Source organism: Schistocerca piceifrons, chromosome 3 (genome assembly GCF_021461385.2).
Source record: "Schistocerca piceifrons isolate TAMUIC-IGC-003096 chromosome 3, iqSchPice1.1, whole genome shotgun sequence".
NCBI classification, from domain to species: domain Eukaryota; kingdom Metazoa; phylum Arthropoda; class Insecta; order Orthoptera; family Acrididae; genus Schistocerca; species Schistocerca piceifrons.
The window spans coordinates 778,015,521-778,041,817 of record NC_060140.1 but is presented as its reverse complement, the minus strand read 5'-3'; the positions used below and the strand labels follow the sequence as shown (position 1 = coordinate 778,041,817).

Genomic DNA, 26,297 nt, shown 5'->3' with positions numbered 1-26,297 from the left:
TACTTATCTTCATCCTTAGAGGACAGCAAGCGAGTCTCGACATTCCTCAGTAGTTTAGTATTCCACATCTTACCGCATTGATTCGTCCGAAGGAGTCTCTTAATCTTAGTTGTTATCCATCATTACTCAACTGTGACCTAACCCTATATCTGCTGCCCCGTAAGCAATTCAGATATCTGATTTCGGAATCTCTGTCTAACCATGGCGTAATCCATCTGATATCATTCGTGTCTCCATCCATGCCTTTTGCAAGTATATGTGTCAGTATTAAAACTGTGATGGTCACCAACAGAAATAGATTTGGCCTGCTAACTTGTTCAGATATTACTACGTTTAAGATATTTGACGTGTAGGCCTGTAGCATGTTGTTCTCAATGGAGAGACGTCTAAAGACGTTAAACTAACCTCTGGCGTGCCACAGGGGAGTGTTATGGGACCATTGCTTTTCACAATATATATAAATGACCTAGTAGATAATGTTGGAAGTTCCATGCGGCTTTTCGCGGACGATGCTGTAGTATACAGAGAAGTTGCGGCATTAGAAAATTGCAGCGAAATGCAGGAAGATCTGCAGCGGACAGGCACTTGTTGCAAGGAGTGGCAACTGACACTTAACGTAGACAAATGTAATGTATTCCGAATACATAGAAAGAAGGATCTTTTATTGTATGATTATATGATAGCGGAACAAACACTGGTAGCAGTTACTTCTGTAAAATATCTGGGAGTATGTGTACGGAACGATTTGAAGTGGAATGATCATATAAAATTAATTGTTGATAAGGCGGGTACCAGGTTGAGATTCATTGGGAGAGTCCTTAGAAAATGTATTCCATCAACAAGGGAGGTGGCTTACAAAACACTCGTTCGACCTATACTTGAGTATTGCTCATCAGTGTGGGATCCGTACCAGGTCGCGTTGACAGAGGAGACAGAGAAGATCCAAAGAAGAGCGGCGCATTTCGTCACATGGTTATTTGGTAAGCGTGATAGCGTTACGGAGATGTTTAGCAAACTCAAGTGGCAGACTCTGCCAGAGAGGCGCTCTGCATCGCGGTGTAGATTGCTGTCCAGGTTTCGAGAGGGTGCGTTTCTGGATGAGGTACCGAATATATTGCTTCCCCCTACTTATGCCTCCCGAGGAGATCACGAATGTAAAATTAGAGAGATTCGAGCGCGCACGGAGGCTTTCCAGCAGTCGTTCTTCCCGCGAACCATACGCGACTGGAACAGGAAAGGGAGGTAATGACAGTGGCACGTAAAGTGCCCTCCGCCATACACCGTTGGGTGGCTTGCGGAGTATAAATGCAGATGTAGATGTAGATGTATTACCTATGAATCGGGTTTCCTACGGCTTATTTCATGCCCTGTATCGTTGTTATTGTCTGGATCTACTCCTGTGGGAGACACTCGCATGCTTCGTTGTCCATGATAGTATCGCTGCTTGTTTGATTTTCTGTCATTTGCTGCGCCGGGGACGTTAATGCTTTAGAGGACCCTTGTGTAAGATTTCCCGATCATGCGTTACTCCTGTGTGATGAATTACTTTGTTGTTATTCTAGTTGTTTTTGCTTCTTTCTCGCTTTTTTGGTTGAACATCGTCACAGGGGATGAAACATGGGTTCATTACTTCGAACCGGAAACAAAACGGCAATCCATGGAGTGGTGCCATACCACCTCTCCTCCAAAGAAAACGATCAAAGCCGCACGCTCAGCAAGTAAACTCATGACGACGATCTTCTGGAAGTCTGAAGAGGATATTCTATTTTATATCCTCCCTGATGGTGCAACGATCAATTCTGAAGTGTGCTGTGCTACCCTCAGCAAAATGAAGAAAAGGCTTCAGCTTATTCGCCGCCACAAAAATGCAAACGGAAGGCAAGGCCTCACACAGGTCTGCGCACCCGAGAGGAGCTCGCAGATCTTCACTGGACTGTTCTTCCTCGTCCACCCTACAGAACGGATCTCGCACTTTCCGACTTCCATCTGTTTGGCCAAATGCAGGATGCTCTCCATGGGAAGAAGTACGTGGATGATCGGGAGGTTATTGATGCAGTAAGACGTTGGCTCCAGCAGTACCAGTAAGGTGGTACAATGCGGGCCTACAGACCCTCCCAGTAAGATGGCGTAAGGTCATCACATTGAACTGAGATTATGTTGAAAAACAGGAGTTTGTAGGCAAAAGAGTAGTGAATAATATTGTGTATTGGAGTCCTGAAGCAAACAGCTTGCTTTCAGAGAAAAGTATCGCATTAATTATTGAAGGCGCCCCGACATTGTTAGAGGGTGTCTAATGAAGATATCTAAAATTCACTTATATTATTAGATTTTACTCGAGACATGTGAGTCTCATCTTTATCTATGATAATGATGGAAGCTGAAAAACTGAATTAAAATGTGTTCTACCTTCAGGACTTGACCCCAAGACTTCTGGTTTACCATACAGGTATGCTAGCCATTACACCACCACACCCTTATAGGTAACATAGCTGCACTTTTAGTCCAATGCCCCCCCCCCCCCCAACATAAGCTTCAATTCACATCTTCAGCTTATTTTCCCCTTCTGAAGATGTGATTTGAAGTTTGTATTGGGGAAGGGAGGGGGGCATCGAACTAGAAGTGCAGCTATGTTGCCTATTACGCTGTGGTGGTGTAATGGCTTGATACCTGCATGGTAAACAAGAACACCCGGTTTGAAGTCCTGGGGATGGCACAAAATTTGATTCATTTCTTCAGCTTCCATCATTATCGTAAATCTCACTTGTTTATGATGCCATAGAGGAAATGTCAGTTTGAACGGCGATCAATCCTCGCCTCCGACAAATGTGTTTCTGGCAAAATCTTCTTGAGACGGCTGTCTAAATATATTTAGTGGGACACTGTTTCCCTGCTTCAGTTTTTCAACACTAATGATGAATCTGTAGGCGCATTAATGACTGCGTTGATGAATGCATATTAAGTTAGGAAAAACTTCCAAGAATTACTTTCGAAAGACGCTGCTATGTCATCGAAACGCATCTGGAAGAATCGTTGGTTGCAATACTTAAGCTTCGCACTTGGCACGCAGTTTGTGTCATATAATTTAAAGCCTCAAAGTTTCAAAGCGTAGTTGCTCCGCTACGAGGAAGGCTTTTCTGCTATGAGAAGTGTGATTAACGCTTCAGTGACATGTTCAGTTTGAAAAAGTTTATCGCGGAGAAGGGGTCGAAATTGCCTACAGCAGAGTAGGCCTAAGAGTTGGTGGCTCTGCCAACAGATGTCAGTGCATTGTTTGACATTTGACCAGTAGTCAACCTTAGGATTATTTTTGCCGTAAATCCAAATCTTAATTGCAAAAATGTTTTCTGTACGCCGTGATCGCGATTCCACGTTATAGATCCCCTTCAGCACTCTAGTTTAGCTGGTTCTCGATGAGGACGGAGGAAACGGCATTCCTTGTCCAGTAGGATACCGTCCAGTACTGTGTAAGTCAAGTTAATGGTAGGTGACCCCTATAGTTGACAAATATATGTAAGAGTTACCTTAAGAGATAATCAAAATTCAGCTAATTTCAGATAAGGACCACGAGTCCTCTTTTTCAAAGGAATCATGCCAATATTTACCTTCAGCTATTTAGAGAAACAACAGAGAAATTAAATAAGGCTGACAGAATGAGGGTGTGAGTCCTAATCATCCAGAATGCAAATTCCGAGTCTTAATTACTATTGTACCCGGTGCCGTAAATCGTCAGTGACATTATCGACGTCCTTCAAAAAATAAGTGAAATATACACTGCAACTATTTTCATATTCTCAGTTTCGTTAAAGTACGGAGCCACCCATGGCATCTGGGTAGCTCCATTGACTAATAGTCAAAACATCTTGAGTCCCTGGTTTCAAATTCAGCTATTCCTTAGATTTTGAATAAAAATAACCACCAATGGTGACCCTCGTTCTTCCAATGGCCTCATCAGAAAGGGCGGAGGAGTGGACATAGTTTCAGTTGCCCGTGGAGGGGGGACTAACTCTGAAAGGCGGAAGAATCAGCAATAAACTGCATGAGCATGCAGAAGGCAACAGAGACCCCTGAATTAAAAGAGAAATAAAGTGCGTCCGTACACGGAATGTGTACCCAAACACATGGTATGTTATTGAAATAGTACCATGCTGACTTTTCGATTGGCGAAAGACCCCGAATTGGTCCTCTGTTCTGATCTCAGGGAGGAGACTCCCAAGGGGAAGTAACAACGAGAAAAATATTGAATAACCAACGAAAGGGTAACATTCTATTAGTCAGACCGTCGAATGTCACAAGTTTGAATGTGGTAGAATAACTACAAAACGTGAAAAAGGAAATGGAAAGGCTCAATCTGGATACAGTAAGGGGGCGCTAAAATTAAGTAGAAAGATTCTAAAAATTTCTGTTCCAATGAGCATTAGCAAAAATGATATAAAGGGAGTAGATTTCGTCGCGAATAGGAAGGTTGGGCAGAGAGTACCTAACTGTGAACAGTTCAGTGACAGAGCTGTTCTCATCAGGTTCAACAGCAAATCAACGTCAACAGTAATAAGTTTAGGCAAAGTGCCGTTGTCATAAGCAGAATATGAAGATACAGAGAAAGTATGTGATGATATTAAGCGGGCATTTCAGTATATAAAGAGAGATGATAATTTAATAATCGTGGGGAATTGGAACGAGGTAGTAGATGCAGGAAGAGTAGACGCAGAATATGGGATTGGTAGTAGAAAAGACAGAGAAGAAAGCCTAGCCGAGTTCTGGAAGAAATATGAATTAGCAACAGCGAATACATTGTTCCAAAATCGCAAGAAGAGAAATTACACTTTCAATCAGCCTGGAAACACGAGAAGATTCCGGTTGTATTACCTCATACTCAGACAGAGATTCTAAAATCAGATATTGCATTGTAAGGCGTACTCAGGAGCAGATACAGACTCAGACCACAATTTAGTAATGATGAAGAATAGACTGAATTAAGAGAATTGTCCGTAAAAATCAGTGTGGAACAAAGTGGGATATCAGGAACCGATAAATGATGAGGAGAGTTTGAAGGTCTCTAAGATTGTAGAAGTTTCAGTAACGGATACCATGGTACATAAACCAGTTGAAGACGAATAGACATGCATAACAAAGTCAATCACAGAAGTACGACAAACAAAGGTACATGGAAGGTAATTAATAATAATTTCGTGTGGCTTAATCGCCAGATAAGGTGTAACCTTTCAATTGGGCGCCTCTTCGACGACTTGGGTGTCCCTAATCTGAAAGTATCTGGCTGTAGCCACCCTCATGTTTCATTCTACTTTTTACTCAGCACACTTAATCCATCGATAAGATAGGTCTAATTAATCAATAAATTCCGATGTATAGGCAAAAGAGAGGTATTATTAGTGAGAGTGGGTGATGATTGTATAAGATTTCCTTTTAATTTCCCCTAATTCAAAATCGTACCCTGAATTCTTCTTGGTAGTTAGTGGAGAGTAAAAGCATGGCCCTTACAGTTTCTACTCATCTTGGCAGAGTGCGTTGAGCGTCTTTGACAAAATTAGCCACGCACGGGGAAAAATACACTTGCGTGATAAAATGGAAATGCCGTGTGGCTAGGGCCTCCCGTCGGGTAGACCGTTCGCCTGGTGCAAGTCTTACGAGTTGACACCACTTCGGCGACTTGTGTGTCGATGGGGGATGAAATGATGATGATAAGGACAACACAACACGCAGTCCCTGAACAGAGAAAATCTCCGACCCAGCCGGGAATCGAACCCGGGCCGCTAGGCATGACATTCCGTCGTGCTGACCACTCAGCTACCAAGGGCAGTGAACTCGCCCTGTCCTCGCCAGTTGACGAATATTAATACAGAGGTTTCACCGAACGACAGACTACCCACGCAAATGGCGTGTTCCGTGCGATAACAACGCAATATTGTGCAATAACCACCGGGTGCCTCCACAGGCAAGCCCTTTGTGCAGTGCCGACGGATCGCTAACACCCTGAGCGTAAACATCGAGAAGACAATGTTATGGAAAGTTTTAGGAGGAACGCCGTGTGATAGGCTGGATCTCGGAATCTTTGGGAACGGCAATGTACCATAGGATGACGTTGCAAGTTGCCAGAAAGAGCAGTTCAGATAAGTCAGCCTCCGGAAGCTTTCAAAATAACCGATGCCGAACCTTCCAGCACAATGGTGGGCTCACACCGATAAGGAACAGGAAAGTAAAGTATCAGAGACTTCCTAGCTGGGAGCCATAGTAAACAATTTTTCACCAGTAGCCATAGTCGTCGAGAGCCGCAGAGAGTGGTCTACATCACGCGAGGAGAAGGCAATTCATGAGCCGACAGGTCGCGCCATAGTGACGTCTGGCGACACGTACAACCTCACCGCGCCTTGTCTTGCGCAAACGATGCAAGTGTCGCAGCCACGGCGTACGAGATTAATACGGGATAATAGGCGCGCTGGTTCACATTGGTCGATCAGTCACTGTGTAGCGACCTTTCGGCCATGATTTTACTCTTTGGGGTTCTACTTCTCTTTACTCACTAACCTTCCGATGCAGTCACCACCAATTCAGTTCCTCGATTATCATCAGTTAACACGATTTCTTGTTCGTTTGGTCTATTTTATGAGAACTTTTCGGGTTCCTTCCCTCTGAAGATGCACAATTATATGTATGTGCACTCATTCTCTCGTGACGAGTATTTAATCGTTTTTCAGTGCAGTCATTGAATTCATAAACAATAAATGTACGTAATTTGTAACCCGTGTTTAGTTACAGTGGTTACTCAGTGCATGTCAGTAGTGAAGCAGATTGACTAGGACCATACACTAGTGGAGCCTTGCAAATCTATCCCAGTTACCCAACAGGGGAAAGAAGACTTGCAGTTTAACTTGGAATTTGAACCACGTATCGTTCCTGGAGACGCTCACATCGTAGAAAGGTGAATGATAGATTAAAGGCAGCCTGAAAATTTCCTTGGTTTGACTTATGTGCTTCCATGCACGTGTTTTACCACTAGCCCATCAGGCACTACTTGACAGATAACTGCTAAGAAACGGTGGATAACAGGAGGTACACTTCAATTGATCAACAAAAGAAGGAGATATAAAAATGTTCAGGGAAAGTCAGAAATGCAGTAATATAAGTCAGTTAGGAATGAAATAACTGGAAAGTGCAGAAAAGCAAAGGTGAAATGGCTGCAAGAAAACTACGAACAAATTGAAAAGGAATTGATTGTCGCAAGGACTGATTCAGGATACAAATCAAAACAGTTTTCGGCGACATAAGAAAAATAGCATAAACATTAAGAGAGGAACAGGAGTTTCACTTTTAAATGCAGAGCCGAGATTAGATAGGAGAAAAGAGTGCATTGAATTCCTCCCACGATGAGGAGGAACTTTCTAATGACATGTTAAAATAAAAGATTCGGGTCGGTATGAAGACAGAGTGCACCTTGTATTTGAATTTAGCAGAGCTTTGGAGGATTTGAGATTAAATAAAACAGAAGGGATAGACAATATTCCTATAGAACATCTAAGATCGGTGGGATATGTGCCTACTAAAGTTTATGTGGGGAATCTATGAGACTGACTACATAAAATGTCGTGTACTAGGGCCTCCCGTCGGGTTGACCGTTCGCCGGGTGCAAGTCTTTCGATATGACGCCACTTCGGTGACTTACGCGTCGATGGGGATGAAATGATGATGATTAGGACAACACAACACCCAGTCCCTGAGCGGAGAAAATCTCCGACCCAGCCGTGAATCGAACTCGGGCCCTAGACTGGATACATGACATCAGACTATAGAAAAAAGAAGAAAACTAAGTTAGTAGATGTCGATCAGTTTGGCTTTCGGAAAGATACCAGAGAGGCAGACATGACAGGTTTGCGATTGATAATGGAAGACTTCAGAAAAATTAAGCCATGTTCATTGGAAGTGACTACGTTGAAAGCGCATTCGACAATGTACTGAATGTAAAAAAGGTGCAAGATGTTTGAAACTTTAAGAAAAATAGGAATAAGGTATAGGGAAAGACGAAAAGTACACAATACGTACAAGAACGAAAACGGAATAATGTGAACGGAAGGCCAAGAACGAAATGCCCGGCTTAAAAAGGAAATTATAAGAAATGGAATACCAAGAAAGAAGTGCCCAGGTTAAAAAGAATGTAAGACATGAATGCAGTCTCTCGCCCATACTGTTCAATACATACATAAAAGAAGTAATGGCAGAAACAAAAAGAAAGGTTGAAAATAGGGATCCAATTTTAGGGTGAAAGGATATCAGTGACAAGATCCTCTGATGACATTACTATCCTCAGTGAAAATGAGTAAGACTTACAGGACCTTTTTACAAGGAAAGGTCTAATGACTACAGAATATGTCGAGAGACTTAACTGTAGAAATACAAAAGTAATGAGGAGTGGCAGAAATGAGTTTAGTGATAAACTTAACATCAAAGTTGGTGCCTGCGACGTAGACGAAGTGAAGAAATTCTGCTACATTCCAAGCAAAATAATATATGACGAAGCAAGGAGGACATTAAAAGCAAACTACGAAAGGCATTGCTATCCAAAAGGAGTTTACTAGTATAAAACATCGGCTTTGCTTGGAGGAAGAAATTTCTGAAAATATAGGCCTTCGATGCAGAAAATTTTGTGGTAGTAAATCGGAAAATCGTGAAAGAAGAGAATCGAGGCCTACGCGACGCGTTGCTATAGAAGGATTTCGAACATTATGTGGAATTGATAAGGAATGAGGATGTTCTCCACAGAAACGGCGAAGAAAAGAACGCATGTAAAACATTGACAAGGAGAAAGAAACGGATGATAGGACACGTGTTAAGAGATGGGCCAATAACTTCTATAGTACTGGTGAGTGCTGCAGAGGATATGAACTCTAAGGAAAGACAGAGATTGGAACACATCTAAAAAATAATTGAGATACACTGTGTAGGTGCTGAGATGTCGACGCTGTACCAATCATATAACGAAATAGCACAGTGTGGGAGGATTTTGAGCATCTGCAATATACATGTATGCAACTAAAAACAATTATTTCCTTGACGTCAGCGAACTTTCCTTCAATTTGATGTAATCCGTGAAAGATGTTAGCTTGACTGAAATATTCGTTACAACAGTTTTGATGCTTCCATCAGGCCTTTCTTAAAATACTTTGAATACTTCTGTCCACAGAAGACATATTCTGGTTGTATCCAGGAGTAAGAAAGTAAAATGGTAGATGTAGATATAGATGCAGATCTATATCAGTAGTTCCCAAACCTTTTGAGGCCATTACCCCTCAATGAAAATCAGATATTAGGTAGCATCGCCCTCCGCCCCACCCACACTACGATCAAAATTAGCACCCAACTAAACTTTGGAATGAAAAAGAACTTTCTTTGAACACTTTTACTTATAAAATGACGGAAGATAAATGATATTTAATTGATATAATACAAGTGATGTTATGTAAATAATGATATTTCGTGTTTGTAAGTGTTTTATTAAACCAAGAACTAATGAATTAGCGAGATAATTGGTAGTGTTTATTAACAACTTTTTCTTGTAGAAGTAAAAAGCAATCCATCCACACCTTGCACCCCCTTTTAAAATAAAATAAAAATGGCTCTAAGCACTGTGGGACTTCACATCTGAGGTCATCAGTCCCCTATACTTAGAACTACTTAAACCTAACTAACCTAAGGACATCACACACATCCATGCCCGAGGCAGGATTCGAACCTGCGACCGTAGCAGCAGCAAGGTTCCGGACTGTGGCGCCGAAGTTAAAATTTATGCACCCTACTTATTGTTTGTATTGCTGAACTCCTTCCTCCTGAGCCAAAAAACTGGCATAGAGGGTGGTTAAGTTAAACTTTCGGTACTTGAGCCGGGGAATGATGTTCAGATTGTGCACTGCAAAATTTGTGTTATTAGTAGCGTTAGTGTCGTGACTTGCCGTTAGGCGCCCGTATGTAGGTGGAACTCGGACGGCAAGGACCAAGGACATATGGCGTGAACGGCACACATTAGTGTTACCTGCTTCTCTACCTGTGGAAGAGAAGTGCTTTTGACTCAACTGCTTTGATGCTCTGTGAAGTTCCACCTCACTCTGCTCATGACATCCGTTCTCCGTGACAAATTTGGAGAAAACCGCATCACTGACCAATCGTTGCAACTATGTGCCCACCAAAATCACCGGGTTTGAACCTGTTTGATTTTTAGCTGTGATTACCCGAACGACAGGGTTTATCAACGGGACGCTTAACACACATTGGAGGTTGAAGATGAGCATAGCGAAAAAAAAATGGCTCTGAGCACTATGGGACTTAACTTCTGCAGTCATCAGTCCCCTAGAACATAGAACTATTTAAACCTAACTAACCCTTGGACATCACACACATCCATGCCCGAGGCAGGATTCGAACCTGCGACCGTAGTGGTCGCGCGGTTCCAGACTGTAGTGCCTAGAACCGCTCGGCCACCCCGGCCGACTAAGCATAGCGAGGGAACATCCCACCTGAGATGTTTCGAGCAGCAGCCGAGCAATCTCTAATGGGGTTCCAGGTTGTCGTGGATGCAGATGATCGTCACATTCAACAAGTTTTGTAACCTGCAACCTAAATAACATGGAACCTAAACATGGTACGCAATTCAAAAGTTGACCCTACCATGTGAGAATTAAAACGTCTTTTTGTTTCAATGGTTTATTTGTTATTTCTCTTCCGCACGTCCTTACAAATATTTCCACAACGTCCCTTTGTCGTACGATCTCTCGTTTTACTTGGGGGCCTCTCAAGTAGGGAAGGTTTAGTTATAACTGCCCTGAACTTCAGGCTGCCAAACTCTGTGTCCGACACCGAGCGAGATGGCGCAGTGGTTAGCACAGTGAACTCGCATTCTGGAGGACGACGGTTGAAACCCGCGTCCTGCCATCCGGATTTAGGTTTTCCGTGATTTACTTAAATCATTTCAGGCAAATGTCGGGCTGGTTCCTGTGAAAGGGCACGGCCGATTTCCCTCCCCATCCTTCCATAATCCGTACTTGCATTCCGTCTCTAATGACTTCGTTGCCGACGGGACGTTCAACACTTCTCTCCTCCTCCCCCCCTTATGTCTGAACACTGCCACTAACAATAATAATAGTAATAATAATAATAATAACAATAATACCTAGGCGCTACAGCAGTATGTTGTGCTGTCATTTAGATCGTGTAACTGTTGTGAAGCGAGTAATTAGTCAATTTATGGTCAATTGCGTGAACTAGGAGAAGTCATTTTCACGAGATATTCAAGTATAAGTGAGGCGCATGTTTCAGTTTTACTCTTATAGTTGCACGGTACGTAGTTGAAAGTACTTCTATAGTGACGGAATCTGTGAGGAAGATACACTTATTTTACAAGCTTCAACCTCCACCACATTGTCTTATGCGTTAACTCTAGTATTTGAAAAAATATTATTATTGGTAATTTACGTAATCAGTGTTACAGTATTACGAACTATTGATAATATTAATGATCTCTTAAAAATGAATAACTTCGTTTTGTGACGGAAACACAATCGAATCCTTTTGTTTTTAACCCTTGGAAAGTTTCTTTTTACCCCGAGGTTTGGAGCCACTGATGTACGTGATCGTTCAGTGAGATTGCGTCTAGATCTTCCGTTGTTTTTCTTTTTCAGTTGGAGGTTTTTAATTTGCAGTATTTCCAGTCCTGATTAGATACAAGAAAACCAGACTGAAATTTCGCCCACTCTCGTTTTCTCAGCTAGATTATCCTTAAATACTGTGAAAATTACTGATTCACTGTTCTGCTGGAAATACACTGCTGACCACTAAAATTGCTAAAACACCAGGAAGGATAGAAAATAACGAAATTTTATTTACTGTGCTTATAAAGACTACTTGAAGATTACATGACTAAATAAGTTGGTGATTTGGGAGTACACTGGGTGAGGAGTTAGAGCACATACTTGCCCCCTCTAGCAGCAACAGTGGCTCCAAACTCACTGGACATAGTCGAATTTAACTTGGATGACAGAAACGGGTACGTCGTTCCATGCAGCTTCAGTCCTAAGCCAGAGTTCATCAACGACAGTGGCGGACAGTCTCTCAATAACGTATGACCAGATTTTTTCAGTGGGTGAGGTATCTGCAGAGTATGCTAGCTGGGCAACAGTCGAACACTGTCTGTATCAAGGTAGGTCAGGACGGCACGAACAACATGTGGCCTTGTGCTGTCTTGTAGAAAAATAGCGTCACTTGCACCTTAGTGATAGGGCACGGTCACTGGTCTCAACAAATTAGAAATTCGACGTTTAGTGTCAAAGTTACTAAACCGAGATGTCTGTGTTGCTTACCCAAAGGCAGGTCATATAATCTTGCCAGGTGCTGGGCTCGTATTACATCTACATCAACACAAATACGCAGCAAGCACCCGACGGTGTGTGGCGGAGGGTACTTCTCGAACCGTTAACTGATGCCCCCTTCCCTGTTCCATTCACGAATGGCGCATGGCAAGAATGATTGTCAGTAAGCCCCTGCATTAGCTCTAATTTCTCGAATTTTCTCGTCGTCGTCATTTCACGAGATATCTGAGAGAGGAAGTAATACGTTCAGGTGTCTTCCCGGAAAGTACTCTCTGCTCCCTTGCATCATCTGCTACTGAAGTTTGTTTAGCATCTCTGTAACGCTCTCTCGCCGATTACACCATCTCTATCGCTTCTATCATTCCTTCCTGGTAAGTGTCCCAGATCGATCAACAATACTCAAGAATCGATCGAACAAGCGCCTTGTAAGCCACTTCTTCCTATGAATCTCAGTGCGGCATCTGCTTTCCTACTATTTGTTTTATGTGGTCGTTCCACTCAAGGCCGCTCTGGATAGTTACTCCTAGATATTTTTCAGTACACACCGTTTCCAGCAGTTTATCATCAATAGTGTAGCTGTACAGTAATGGATTTCTTTTTCTATGTATGCGCAACATGTTACATTCATCCACGACCAGCGTCAACTGCCAGAGCCTGTAGGTCATTTCGCAAATCTATTCCGTTTTCTGGCGTTGCTACTTTCTTACAGACAAACGCGTCACCTGGGAACAGTCTTAAACAGCTTCCGACGCTTTCTGATAGATCATTTATAAACACTGTAAACAGTTCCCTGGGGTACTCTAGAAATTAATTTTACATCTGTCCTTTTTTCGGTTAGAGCGACTTGCTGAGTTCTGTGTGAAACCACTCGTAAATCTGGCCCGATATTCGGTAACCTCGTAATTTTTTTCACTACACAACAGTGCGAAACAGTGTCAAACGCCTTGCTCCAGTCAAGGAACAAATCTACTTGTGTGCCTTTCTCTACAGTGCTGTAGATCTAATGCGGAAACAGAGCAAGCTGAGTTTCGCAGGATCTCTGTTCGCGGATTCCATGTTGATTTTTATGGAAGAGATTTTCGTTCCATGAAAACGTCATATCAAATACGCATAAAACATGTTCCATAATTATACAACAGACTGACGTCAACGACATAGGCCTATAACAAAGGCGAATACAAACCATGAACGTTCGCTGTTGTTGGAGATTCCACACATGCACGCGTCTACAGGGAGGATTAGTTTCATTGAAATACTTATAAACGAAGATAAAAGATTACCTTTTTCCAGATGAGCTTTCTCTCCATAAACTCGTCTTAAAAATCATCCTTTATCTTTAATTCTTAATTAGACATTAGGGAGCATCTCAAATAAAATTCGTTCTCTGTGCGGCACGTCCGTTAACCAGGCTTCTCAGTGTACCATGACACAACACTCTCAAAAACTCTCTCCTCTCTCTCTCTCTCTCTCTCTCTCTCTCTCTCTCTCCCTATCTTACTCACTGGCTCGCCCGAGCTCCATTCAATAATACATCTGGTATCTAAAGAATACGTCTCACTTATGTGTTCAGGTGTCAAAGATGCTTGTAATGATGACAAACATACCAAAACACATCGATATTTTTAGTTATATATACGCCTTTCAAACTTTCGCTACTTCAGTCAGTGTAGAAGGAAAACTATCGTATGGGCACCTCACAAGGTCCCGGCTTCGATTCCCAGCCGGGTTGGGGATTTTCTCTTCCCGGGGACTCGGTGTTTCTGTTGTCCTCATCATTTCATCATCATTCGTGAAAGTGGCTAGATTGGACTGTGTAAGGATTGGGACTTTGTAAGGATGTTGGTAATCGCACTGTTGAGCGCCCCACAAACCAAACATCATCATCATCATCATTATCATCATCATCATCGTATGGGCACCAGACTTTATAGGAAAGGTGTTCAGACTGTGTGCTTCAAGGTTTACGTTGTTTGTAGTGCTTTAGGCGCCGGTACTAATACGGTGACCTAGGGTAGAAACACAACTATCAGTGTGCATTAGGGTTGCAGACAGACAGTCTGGATTAGCTTTTTAAGCTTTATCCAAACAACAGAAATAGTGCCTCTGCTCTTTGCGAAATCGGAGATGTCCTCTTTGCACATGGGGTTTGAAGAATATGATTTGGAAATTCAAATTAACTGCCGATCAGAGCACCACTCCTGCAAGAGGCCGACGGCCAATTTCGCCACAAAATTGTTGAAGAAGTTACTGTTGCCGTGGCTTGGAATGCTGGACGCAATGCACGAGCTGTGTCACGATCGTTGATCGTTCCATGCACCACCCTTTGAAAATTGCTGTGAAAAATAAGTAACATGGCATGTCCAGAGCTTTTCAGGGCTGTCGTAGATGCATATGGTGGTCACAATGAGCAAAGTTTGTAAACTGGAACGTATACACGGTACGCAATTAACAAATCTTATCCTCTCATGTGGAAATTAAAGTGTGTTTCTTTCAATAGTTTATTCATTATTTTTCTTCCGCTCGTCTTTACAAATGTTACCACAAAGTTTCGTTGTCCTACGATCTCTCGTTTTTCATGGGGGCCCTCTCACGTAGCGAAAGTTTAATGATAAGCAGCCCGTTCTTCTTAATGTTTAGATTATGACAGCTCTTTTTGATGCTGAATAACAAGTGCACTCTTTTTGTTCTACTGCTCTTTGTTCATTTCAAACTAGTTTTCAGATTATTGAGCCATTTTCAGGAAATAAATGAGTATCGTCTGGAAGAGACACTAGTTCTTAGGTAACCAAACATTGTAAGCAGAGATATAATATTTCATATCAGCGCACACTCCGCTGCAGAGTGAAAATCTCATTCTAGAGATATAATCCACTTACATAGAGTGCTGTGCATGAACTTGTTTCTGAACACTGAAATTACCCTTTATACAATGGACACTATTAAGCACAATAAATAATTAAACTACACAATATTACGAGTTATATGGTTATAATGCTGAAGTTTGCGAGATCATTTATGGTGTGCAACAAACATGTTTTTTAACATTGTAAATTATACTTCAGGCAATAGACAATGTTATACAAAATAATTAAAATACACAGTGTTACAGTATTACAGGTTGTACTGTTATGATGCCATAGTTTGTGATCTCGCGACATTGGTTGAGAACTGTCTAGCTGAGCACTAGTAAATTATACTGTGCAACAAACATGTTTCACATTGTAACATTTTATGCAATGGATAACGCTAAACACAGTACACGGTTAGAATACAGATTATTACAGTATCACAGTTTATATTTTGAATTCTGTATGGGAGGTTCTAAATGTTCAATTATAGCTATGCGCATCTCCACTTTTAAGTTTCACATGCTGCAATCAACCAGCCCCATACCCACAGTCAGCCACAATGGCACAGAGCCATACACAAAATTGAAACACATTAGAATTTACTATTCCTTACCTTGCCTTCCCCACAAACTTTAACACTATAAATTGTAACACTGTAATAATGTGTATTTGAACATTGTACTGTGTTTAATATTATCCATTGCATAAAACGTAATTTACAAAGTAAAACATGTTTGTTGCACAATATTAGTTACAGTTAGACAGCTCTGAACCAATGTCACGACCTTACGAACTGTGGTATCATAACAGTATAGCCTGTAATGCTGTAAGATTGTGTATTTTTATTATTGTGTATAATATTGTCCATTGCCAAAGTATAATTTATAATGTTAAAAAACATGTTTGTTTCACAACATAAATAGAGAGTATTCAGTCTGACAGTTTTTCAGCCAATTCCAAGAACTAACAAATTTCAGCATTATAACCATTTAACGTGTAATATTGTGTAGTTTAATTATTTATCGTGCTTAAAATCGATCATTGGATTAATTGTAATTTCAACGCTAAGGAACATGTTTGATGCACAACACTCCAAAGCAAGTGGATTGTATCTTTGCTTATAATATTTGGTTACCTAAGAAATACTGCCCCTTCCCGACGCTAGTCAGTTGTTTCCTAAGATGGCGCAATAAGCTGGAGACTTGTTTGAAATACACAGAAATAAGTAGAACAAGAACAGTGCACTCGTTATTCAACCTTACATATTGAATTGTTCTACCAAGATGTAACGGGAGAATCTATAAATAAGATTATGCCAGAATTTAAAAAAATTTTAATACGGTCAGTAACTATAGGATATATTGAAAATAAAATTTTTGTTGGCCCTGGAAGCCGTTGGATAGGCAAGCTTCAACCCTATATGAGCACCATGCACTGGCTTATCCATTCAGGAATAGATACATGTCACCCATAACCTACAGTCAAATCGGTTAAAACAATTACTAGACAATATGTGTTTTAGAAAGAACGATATTTTTTTCGTACTGGAGACGCGTGTGATTGCTTGTTTTGGAAATAATTTATTGTCCAAAACAATCACTACAATTTCAATATAAAATTTTCGGTTTCGGCCGTTACCGGCCATCCTCAGGTCATAAAACGGAAGCCATGATTCACTTCCACCACGGCAGAAACCACATCGTGGTTTTTGTACTGGTGGGCCGGCCATTGTGGGCGAGCGGTTCTAGGCGCTTTAGTCTGGAACCGCGCGACCGCTACGTCGCAGGTTCGAATCCTGCCTTGGGCATGGACGTGTGTGATGTCCTTAGGTTAGTTAGGTTTAAGTAATTCTAAGTTCTAGGGGACTGATGACCTCAGATGTTAAGTTCCATAGTGCTCAGAGCCATTTGAAACATTTTTGTGCAGACACTCTGGTGCCGGCCGCTACGCTGATCGTGGTGACTCTGGTGGACGACACGGCCGTGGTCGTGACCATGCTGGCCATCAGCGGCTTCTGCCTGTCCACCTACTGCGCGGGGCCCTACATGAACATGCAGACGACCACGCCCAACTACTCGGGCACCGTGACGGGCATCGTCAACAGCATCGCCAACCTGACGGGCATCGCAGTCCCTTACGTTGTCGGAGCCTTCACGAATGCCGATGTACGTAACTTGAAGTGTCATTGCTTCCGAGCGATTTGGCTGCCCCGCTACAGAGCGGGCCTGTCTTCTACTGGATACAACGCTAATGGCTTGATGATACGTACGTCGAAAACAGGCAGCCCTCAGCATCACATAAGGAATTAGAAAAATGACTTGATATCTGTCGCAGTAAGTGCCGCTCAGACGTTAGAGATTCCACTACCGCCAGTCCTGCGGTTATTGCTGCCATTTAGCTGATTTTGACATAATTTCAACTGAAGGCGAGTGGCTGATGTCAGAATGTAAATAAAAGTACAAGTAATTGTTTTGCATTAATCTGTTACCGAATTCATTGCATTGGCGTTGTAGGTTGTGTGCGATCTAAAAGGAAGTAGTGATAGCTAAGCCCTAAGCCTTTGAGCTACGCTACAACAAGTATGAAGTTTATGCCCCAGAAACACACACACACACACTTGCACAATACATTTCATCTGAAAAAGGGCTTGATACAGCTACCGTTTAAATATTGAACAATTCATCAAAAAAGTGTTCGAGAGATGAATAAGTGTCTTCCTTCTGCTTATAGCGTCCATCACTGCTAATGACGTTGTTTCCTCGTTTTTTTGTCATTGACTGCGAACACAAAAGAGTAATTAACCCATCAAAATAACCACATAATTCATGAGTATAATTTCCACCTAAGATCACAATAATGTGCGGGATAGTTCTCCAACGCATTCAGCAGGCAGCGATCGTTGAAACACCACTCGTCGATCTGTCTTGCCTGCATCTGTAACCTGATAGTATGCAAAAAGGAACTACCTATTAGTAATGTTTTGCTCCTGCCGTCCAATATGTGGCATCTGATACATCAGAATATTCACAGGCCACGAATCGAATTCTGAAGTTACAACAAGATGGCGACAGTATCAGGCATAAGTGCTCAAATTTCTTGTGCTCACATTAAAAGTGTTAAGGCTGCATGATGACGATGATGACGATATTTGGTGTAAAATCTCGTGTGGCATTCATGGCTAGGGCGTCGCACGAGGTGGCTTCAGCCGACCGTCGGAATGTATGTTCTTTGTGCGCTCACATTGGCTCCTTCCCTTGACGATAAGTGAGGGCTGTGTCTTATGTGCGCATATTTGTGGTGAATGAGTGTAACGTTGCAAGACCAAGAACTAACTGCTCGAATTAAAAAAGGTGTAAGAAAGGGATGCAGTACTGTTGAATCTATACATCGAAGAAGCAATGACAGAAACAAAAGAAAGGTTGAAGAGTGAGGTTAAAGTTCAAGGTGGAAATTAACAGTAAGATTCGCTCATGACACTGCCACTCCCAGTGAATGTGTAGAAGATTACAGGATCTGTTGGATGACTTGAAATGTCTCCTGATTACAGAATACTGATTGAAAGTAAAACCGGCAATAAGATAAAGGTAGTGAGACGTACTAGAAAAATGGAATAGCGAGAAACTTAGCATCAGAAATGGTGATCTCGAAATAGACGAAATTAAGGAATTCAGCTACCTTGGAAGCAAAATTAAGCGTTACGGGTAAGCAATGAACGCAAGAAACGTAGCCTAGCACAAGTAAAGAGGGCATTCCTGGCCAAGAGTAGTCTACTGATATGAAACATAGGTCTTAATTTGAGGAAGAAATTTCTGAGAATGCACATTTGAAGCACAGCATTGTATGGTAGTAAACCATGGATGGTGGGAAAACCGTGACAAAAGAGAATCGAAACTTTTGAGATGTGCTGATGCAGAAGAATGTTAAAACTTAGGTGGACTGGTAAGATATAGAATGATGAGGTAAGAAACTTACAGAAAACAGTGAAACGTAGAAGGGACATGATGATAGAATTTGTGTTAAGACATCAGGAAGTAACCTCTATGGTACTATAAGGAGCTGTAGAGAGTAGAAAGTTTAGAGGCAGACTGGTATGTTAATACATGCAGCAAGTAATTGAGGAGGTAGGTTAGCGCAGGAGAGGAACTCGTGACAGGCCGTATGAAACCAGTCAGAAGACAGACGATTCAAAAAAAGGGAGTGTAATGGATGTGTGTACAGTGTTGTGTTATCTTTTGTGTCGTATGATGTTGCTAATAAAAGGAAGAGAGTGTAGCTCGGCACATAGCCTACTTGTCTCGAATAGCTTAACGTACCAATCCGAAGGACAGATCGCCACCAACAGTGTCACATGCCCTCTTTTTGTGAGTCAAAAAATGTTGATCAGGAACTTTACGTCATCACTTCTCCCTTCCCTCCAGGCTATAAATGCCATCCATCACCAGGATTCGAACCAGCTTGTCTTCGAGTCGAGCGCTACCGCAAGGGAGTTCGTTAAGGACTTTTTTTTTAAATCTCCTTTTGTTCGTTGTATTCGTTCATGGCGGACGTCCCATCACACCCGTTCAAATTCATCGTTGCTCCGTTCACTCAGTTTTTTTTTATTACAGAGGGCTGCTAAACCTCTGACCGAAAACGCTGAGGTACCGTGCCGGCAAAACCTCGGCTATGGAGATGGCAATATTTGGTAATGAGACCGTAGCCTTGAAACTGGAAATGACAGAATAAATACATAAAGGAGTTAAACGTAGCTGCAGAGGTTTTATTTCTTGAATTATTCTCAACTATGGGTCCTTAAGAACGTTCCCTACAAAGAGGGGAGAACCATGAAGTGTTCTGACATTGTGTGGCAAAATGCTTTCTCTCCTGTCTTCATGCCTGTCTGCACATCGACCATCACATGCTTTGCCACAGAGACATCCTCTCAACGAAAAATAAATTAACATTCTCTTCCGGTACACGGTTAGTTCTCTCTGTTACCCATAACAGCAGTAAATATTTCATACAGCCTTTGGGCTCATTTAAAAATCCCTTGCACATCACGAGACATAAAACCCATAAGGTACCTGCTGTAGACGTAGCCGTGCAGCATGTCTGACCGCTCTCTAATCATTTCACATCAGTGCTACTTCCTTCATTTCAGGGCCAGTGATCCATTCATTTTATTTCAAGAAAGTAAAGAGAAAGATTAGGATTTACGTTCGCTCAACGACGAGGACCATATGATCGGATTGGAGAAGAACGGGGAAGGAAACAGGCCGTGTCCTGTCAATGGAACCATCCCAGCTTTCGTCTTATGAGATTTAATGAAATAATGGAAAGCGTAAACACGGATGGTCGGACAAAAATTTGAACCGCCGCCTTCTCAAATACGATTGCAGCGTCTTAACAGTGGGACACATGGCTCAGTTCATTTCCTTTTACTGAATATAATTCACACTGCAAAGACTGCCCAACAGAATCTGAAGCACTCAGAAGGGGAGGAGGAAAAGAAAAAAAACTTCACACATTGATAGCACATGTGATGTTACTTCAGTGATTACAAAACTGAGTCAAATTTAGTAGCATGAGTCAGTACGACGTTGCACACTTCCTGTCCTGTATGCAGGCACTGTTCATTTGGGAAGGGTATCATAAAATCGTTGCATCTCCCCTGAAGCATTCGGGAGGACGACGGTTCAATCCCGTCTCCGGCCATCCTGATTTAGGTTTTCCGTGATTTCCCTAAATCGCTTCAGGCAAATGGCGGGATGGTTCCTTTGAAAGGGCACGGCCGATTTCCTTCCCCATCCTTCCCCAACACGAGCTTGCGCTCCGTCTCTAATGACCTCGTTGTCGACGGGACGTTAAACACTAATATCCTCCTCCTCCTCCACTGAAGCACGTTGTCCCACAGTGGTTGTAACTGCCTGTCACATCCTGGAAACTAACACTGGAACTGAGTTGACGTCCGAGCTGCTTCCGCACCTGCTTTGTCGGAGACAGGTTTGCGGATCTTGCCGCCCACTCGAGTTCCTCAGCATTATGCAGACAGTTCATAGACACACATTCCATGAGTGGACCGGTACAGTCCTGTTGAAAACAGGTACCACTGTACTGTAGTATGAAAGGTAACACCTAAGGACCTAGGATGATGGCGACTCACTGTTGTGCCGTCTGAGCTCCCCCAATTGCTACCAGCCATGATCTGAGGTCACACGCGATAACTCCCCGCATTATGACTCCAGGAGCAAAACCACTGTGTCTCTCCGAAGTACTGGAAGAATGGGAGCTCTCCACAAGTTGCCATCATACTCCGTAGTAGTGCAAAACCGCGACGCTTTGCTCAACACAATGCGAAGCCATTATTCAACAGTCCATGCACCCCAGGCACAGCACCACTATATATTAGACCTTCGTGTTGTGATGTTAACGGCAACCTGTGTATGGGAGGGTAATTCCCTAGTTTGATTGCTCCTAGTGTCCGACAAATAGTGTGGGATCACACAGAATGGTGCACGGAGTCCGTTACTCTTCCTCGGATGACAGGCATAGATAAGAAGTGACGATGTTCTTGCTGCACAGTAGGCCAATATTACCCTGCTGTGATCAGACGTTGTCGACCGGTAACTTGACGCCGAGTACTGCAGCCCTAAAGTTGCCATACAGTGCAACATCGGGCCACTATAATATTCGAACGCCACACAAATCTGTATATAACATCATTCGCCCAGCAGGCCAAATGGAGACCCACAGTTCCGCCCCTTTCAAACTGTCAGGAGCTGATAACGCTGCTTCACATGAGTACGCGGCATCTCCGTGTCGTTCGAAGTGCACACTCAACTTCCAACGCTGTTCACTAATTGACCGATTTGGGACTACTCTATTGAATGGGCACGTAAAATCCTGCTTTAAAAATTATTTTTCTTGAAAAGGTAAACACATTGAAACTTTCCTCTACGCTAGGCATCACATGAAATTGGTGATTTCTTTGAGCTGCTACACACTGTAAAAATCAAATTCTAAGTATCTGCTGAAATACGAGAGAAAATGAGGCCTTATGATTCTTATGAGGGACATGTGGTATATACATTGACGTGGAATCATAATCCACATCCCTCCACTGACTAAATTCCCCCAGGTGCGCTATTATCACATGTCCCATGGGACAAATTGTGTTAGTTAGTTGCATGGTCCATAGATTGTTTGAACGAATCTTTTATTGAATGTCGGCCGCTGTGGCCGGCGGTTCTAGGCGCTTCAGTCCGGAACCGCGCTGCTGCTACGGTCGCAGGTTTGAATCCTGCCTCTGGCATGGATGTGTGTGTTGTCCTTATGTTAGTTAGGTTTAAGTAATTCTAGGTCTAGGGGACTGATGACCTCAGATGTTAAGACCCACAGCGCTTAGAGCCATTTGAACCATTTTTTTTTTTTTTTTTTTTTTTTTGTATTGAATGATGTGGAACGATTCAGTTCGCAGGATAGTGTACATGATTGGTGTTAACATTAACGGACACATTATTTTTAGTCCTGGCTGCGATTTTTTTAAGTGGAAATTCATCAATGGAGTAGAATTGTCCACGAGTAATGGTTTTAAATTATATTTAAAACTTGCTTCTCTACCTGTCAGGCATTCTGTGTTATTGGTCCAATGATAAAAAATTTGGTTGCTACAAAATTAACTCCTTTCTGGCCACTGACAGATTTAACAATAAGTAAAAAATAAAAAACCTGTTTTCCCTCTAATGTTTTGGGTATGTACATTACTGTTCTCCTCAAGTTATGATGGATTATTTATGACGAATTTCATTAGCTAATATATGTATTGGGACGGCTCAGCTTAAATGCCTACCTCCTTGAACACGCCTCTAGGTGAACAGCAAGTGCTATTCTTACTTTTTTAATTGTTTGAGAAGCTTAGTAATATCCTTGTTTCAGTTCAATTTTTCGTGAATATTTACACCAAAAAATCTGGAGCATTCAATCTATTTACTGATCGCTGCTCATGTGTGAAATCAGTTTTTGCTATGACTTTACTTGTTGCTCAGAAGTGAATATAGTGTTTTTTTTCTTTTTCCAAATTTATGGAAAGCCTATTTTCAGAGAGCACTTAATAATTCTTTGGAAAATGTCTTTTAACAACTATTCTGTTGATTTCTCTCATATGGAATTTATTATAACACTAGTATCACCTCCAAAAATACCAGTTTTTCTTGTTGAATCTTAGGTGGAAGGTCATTCACTTATATAAGGATTAGCAGTGGACCCAAAATTGAACCCTATGGGACTCTTTCTGTGATTGTTTTTTCCTGAGCCACTAAAATTTTCTACCTTTACGACATCGTCTGCATTATTCAGCATAACTCTTTGCATGCTGTTTGTTAAGTGATTCAGATTAGATGTGTGTAAAGCCATCAGTTCCATAAAACTTGAGTTTTTCTAAGAGAGTATCATGTCTACTCAATCAAACGCCTTGCAAGGATCACCAAAAATACCAACTGGTGATGTGCTATTATATAAAGCTTGAACTGTTTGATGAGTGAACGTATAAATAGCATTCTGAGTCGAGAAATCCTTCTGGAATCAAAGTTAGTTCTGTTGTAAATTCGTTGGTGCAAACATTATTGACAATGAAAACTTGATACAGGGCTGGAGACGTCTTCAGATGCCCTAAAGGTTAAAGGATCTCTTCAGGAAAAGAAGAAAATCCGTATACGAGTTCTGTTACGGTTCAAATTTTCGTTGTTTTGCAGATTCAGTAGTTCTGACCAGCCAGCGGCCCTTTCAGTAAAGCTGCACGGTGGGGTAACTCCTGTGCTTGTATGTCTACAGAGGACGCGATCAGGATGGGACGCGGTGTTCTACCTGTCAGCAGGCCTGGCCGTGGCGGGCTACACCATCTACGCCACGTGCACCAGAGCTGAGGAGCAGCCATGGAACACGCCCCCTCCAGGTAAGCTCCCCAGGGAACTCGCCTTCTGCAGGCGCCATATACCAAGTTGTTCTCCATACTCTTAAAGATGCACATTAGTTCGTCTGGCAGCTAGAACAGTCCACCACAAACGCAGGGTGTTTCACACTTTTTGGGTCAAGTTGAAGAAGGTGATACCGGATCCACAACCGATTGTATTGAGATAAGCATAGTTATTGTGTTATGGACATAAACAGTGTTCATCACTTAACAACAATGTAGCTCATAGAAATTATTAAAAAGTGGTGACCGTCAGTCTCAATGAAATGCAACGGCGCGTGGAGTTCTGCCACACTCTCTCAAAGATCCTTGTTGTTTGTTGTACCAGTAGAGAGACAGCTCTGATCTTAACAAGCAGGTCTTCATCCGCTTCTACGGAGGTTTCATACACCAATGGATGCATAGTGCTAGGTGGTCGCCCACGACCTGACACCATCTCCTCAAAGTCTGGTGAGATATGGAGATCGTGCTGACTGTGGGACAGGACTTCCCCTTTCAATACTATGACGAGGGTCCGTGTTGTTTAGGTGCTCATGGACATTGACATCGAAGTGTGTTGGTGCACCATTGTCTTGAACGCATATCCTTTCACAAACAACAGGGGAACAGTCTCCAAGAACTGTGTCAGCACATCTTGCAGCTACACCTGGTAACGTGGGCCAGTCAGATGGAGAGGCAGCAAATAAGGTCCTAGAAGGTGATCTTGGAAAGTGCCCACTCATATGTTGACAGAGAATCATTGTTAGTGGTCACCGATGTGGGTGTTGCAGCTGTTGTAAACACTATCACGGGTGAATGAGGCCTCATCTGCGAACAATACAAACTGTACTAAGTTTGGCAATAAAGCACTGCTGCAGATAATCCATTGATAGAAGTGGCTGCAGGGATGAAAATTCTTTAGCCCTGTTGTTTGCACATGTTCATTATGATAGGGATGTAATAACTGTTCCACCAGTACTCTTCACATTGTGTCCTTAGAAGTGTACATTTCACAGGCGTAATCACGGATGCGTAGTGCTAGGTGGTCGGCCACGATCCAACACCATCTCCTCAAGGTCTGGTGTTAGGACACATCTTTGACAGGAAGCTTTGCCTGCTCTCTGTGGCATGAATGACCCCATCTCTCGTAATCTTGTGTGCACATAGATAAACTTCTTCCAGTTGTCGTACATTCAACCTTTGTATCTGCACAGCGTGTGTACTAATGTATGCAAACTTCGCTTACCACTTAGCATGCAAATAGACAAAACATCTTAACTGTCTTCTCAAACTCAGGGTGTCAAACAGGCATTGTAAATGAATGTGGCACTGGCCCTGTAAGGCAGCTAATATCAGGTGCGAATCATAACAAAAATCATTAGTAATGCTTTTGTCACGTACCTAGAATGCATGAATTAATAAAAATGAAAGTTTGGGGTTTATTCTAGTTCAAATGGTTCAAATGGCTGTGAGCACTATGAGACTTAACATCTGAGGTCATCAGTCCCCTAGACTTAGAACTACTTAAACCTAACTAACCTAGAACCGCTCGGCCATAACGGCCGGCGTTTATTCTAGAAAGAAAAAACATCTATTCCCTTTCTTTTTATTCTACATATAATTTATCAACTGTTGCTCTCAGGCGTCAAGTAATAAACAACAGTCATGTTCAATTACTTTTGACACTCAGTAACAAAATATTTAAGTCTTGGACACATTGAAAAGAAGATTATTGAAGTCGTTATCTCTACACACGAAAATTTTTTGTCACAGGAAAGAATGATTATGAAAAATCTTCGTTAGCTCATTTAAATCTTCGTTGTCGTAGCTGGACAATGCACTGAGTTGGTGGAGAATAAATTTTCTTTTTGAACCAATGAAAAAAATCTCTCATGTACTCAGTGTGAGGGTAAGTCAGTATCCTAGCTTTTGATATTCTAGGCACTACAGTCTGGAACCGCACGACCGCTACGGTCTCAGGTTCGAATCCTGCCTCGGGCATGGATGTGTGTGATGTCCTTAGGTTAGTTAGGTTTAAGTAGTTCCAAGTTCTAGGGGACTGATGACCTCAGAAGTGAAGTACCATAATGCTCAGAATCATTTGAACCATTTTTTTTTTAATATTCATTGGTCAAAGTGTACACAAGTTGTAGTCAG

The 26,297-nt window shown here is 42.1% G+C and overlaps 1 protein-coding gene across 1 annotated transcript in view; it reads left to right on the top strand.

Annotated features, from left to right (window-relative positions):
- Positions 1-26,297, top strand: part of LOC124789055 (sialin-like) — an 89,370-nt gene that overhangs the window by 57,633 nt on the left and 5,440 nt on the right. The window contains exons 8-9 of the mRNA XM_047256346.1: positions 17,141-17,379; positions 24,023-24,143. Coding sequence (XP_047112302.1) covers positions 17,141-17,379; positions 24,023-24,143 — 360 coding nt within the window. The remainder of the gene's footprint in view (positions 1-17,140; positions 17,380-24,022; positions 24,144-26,297) is intronic.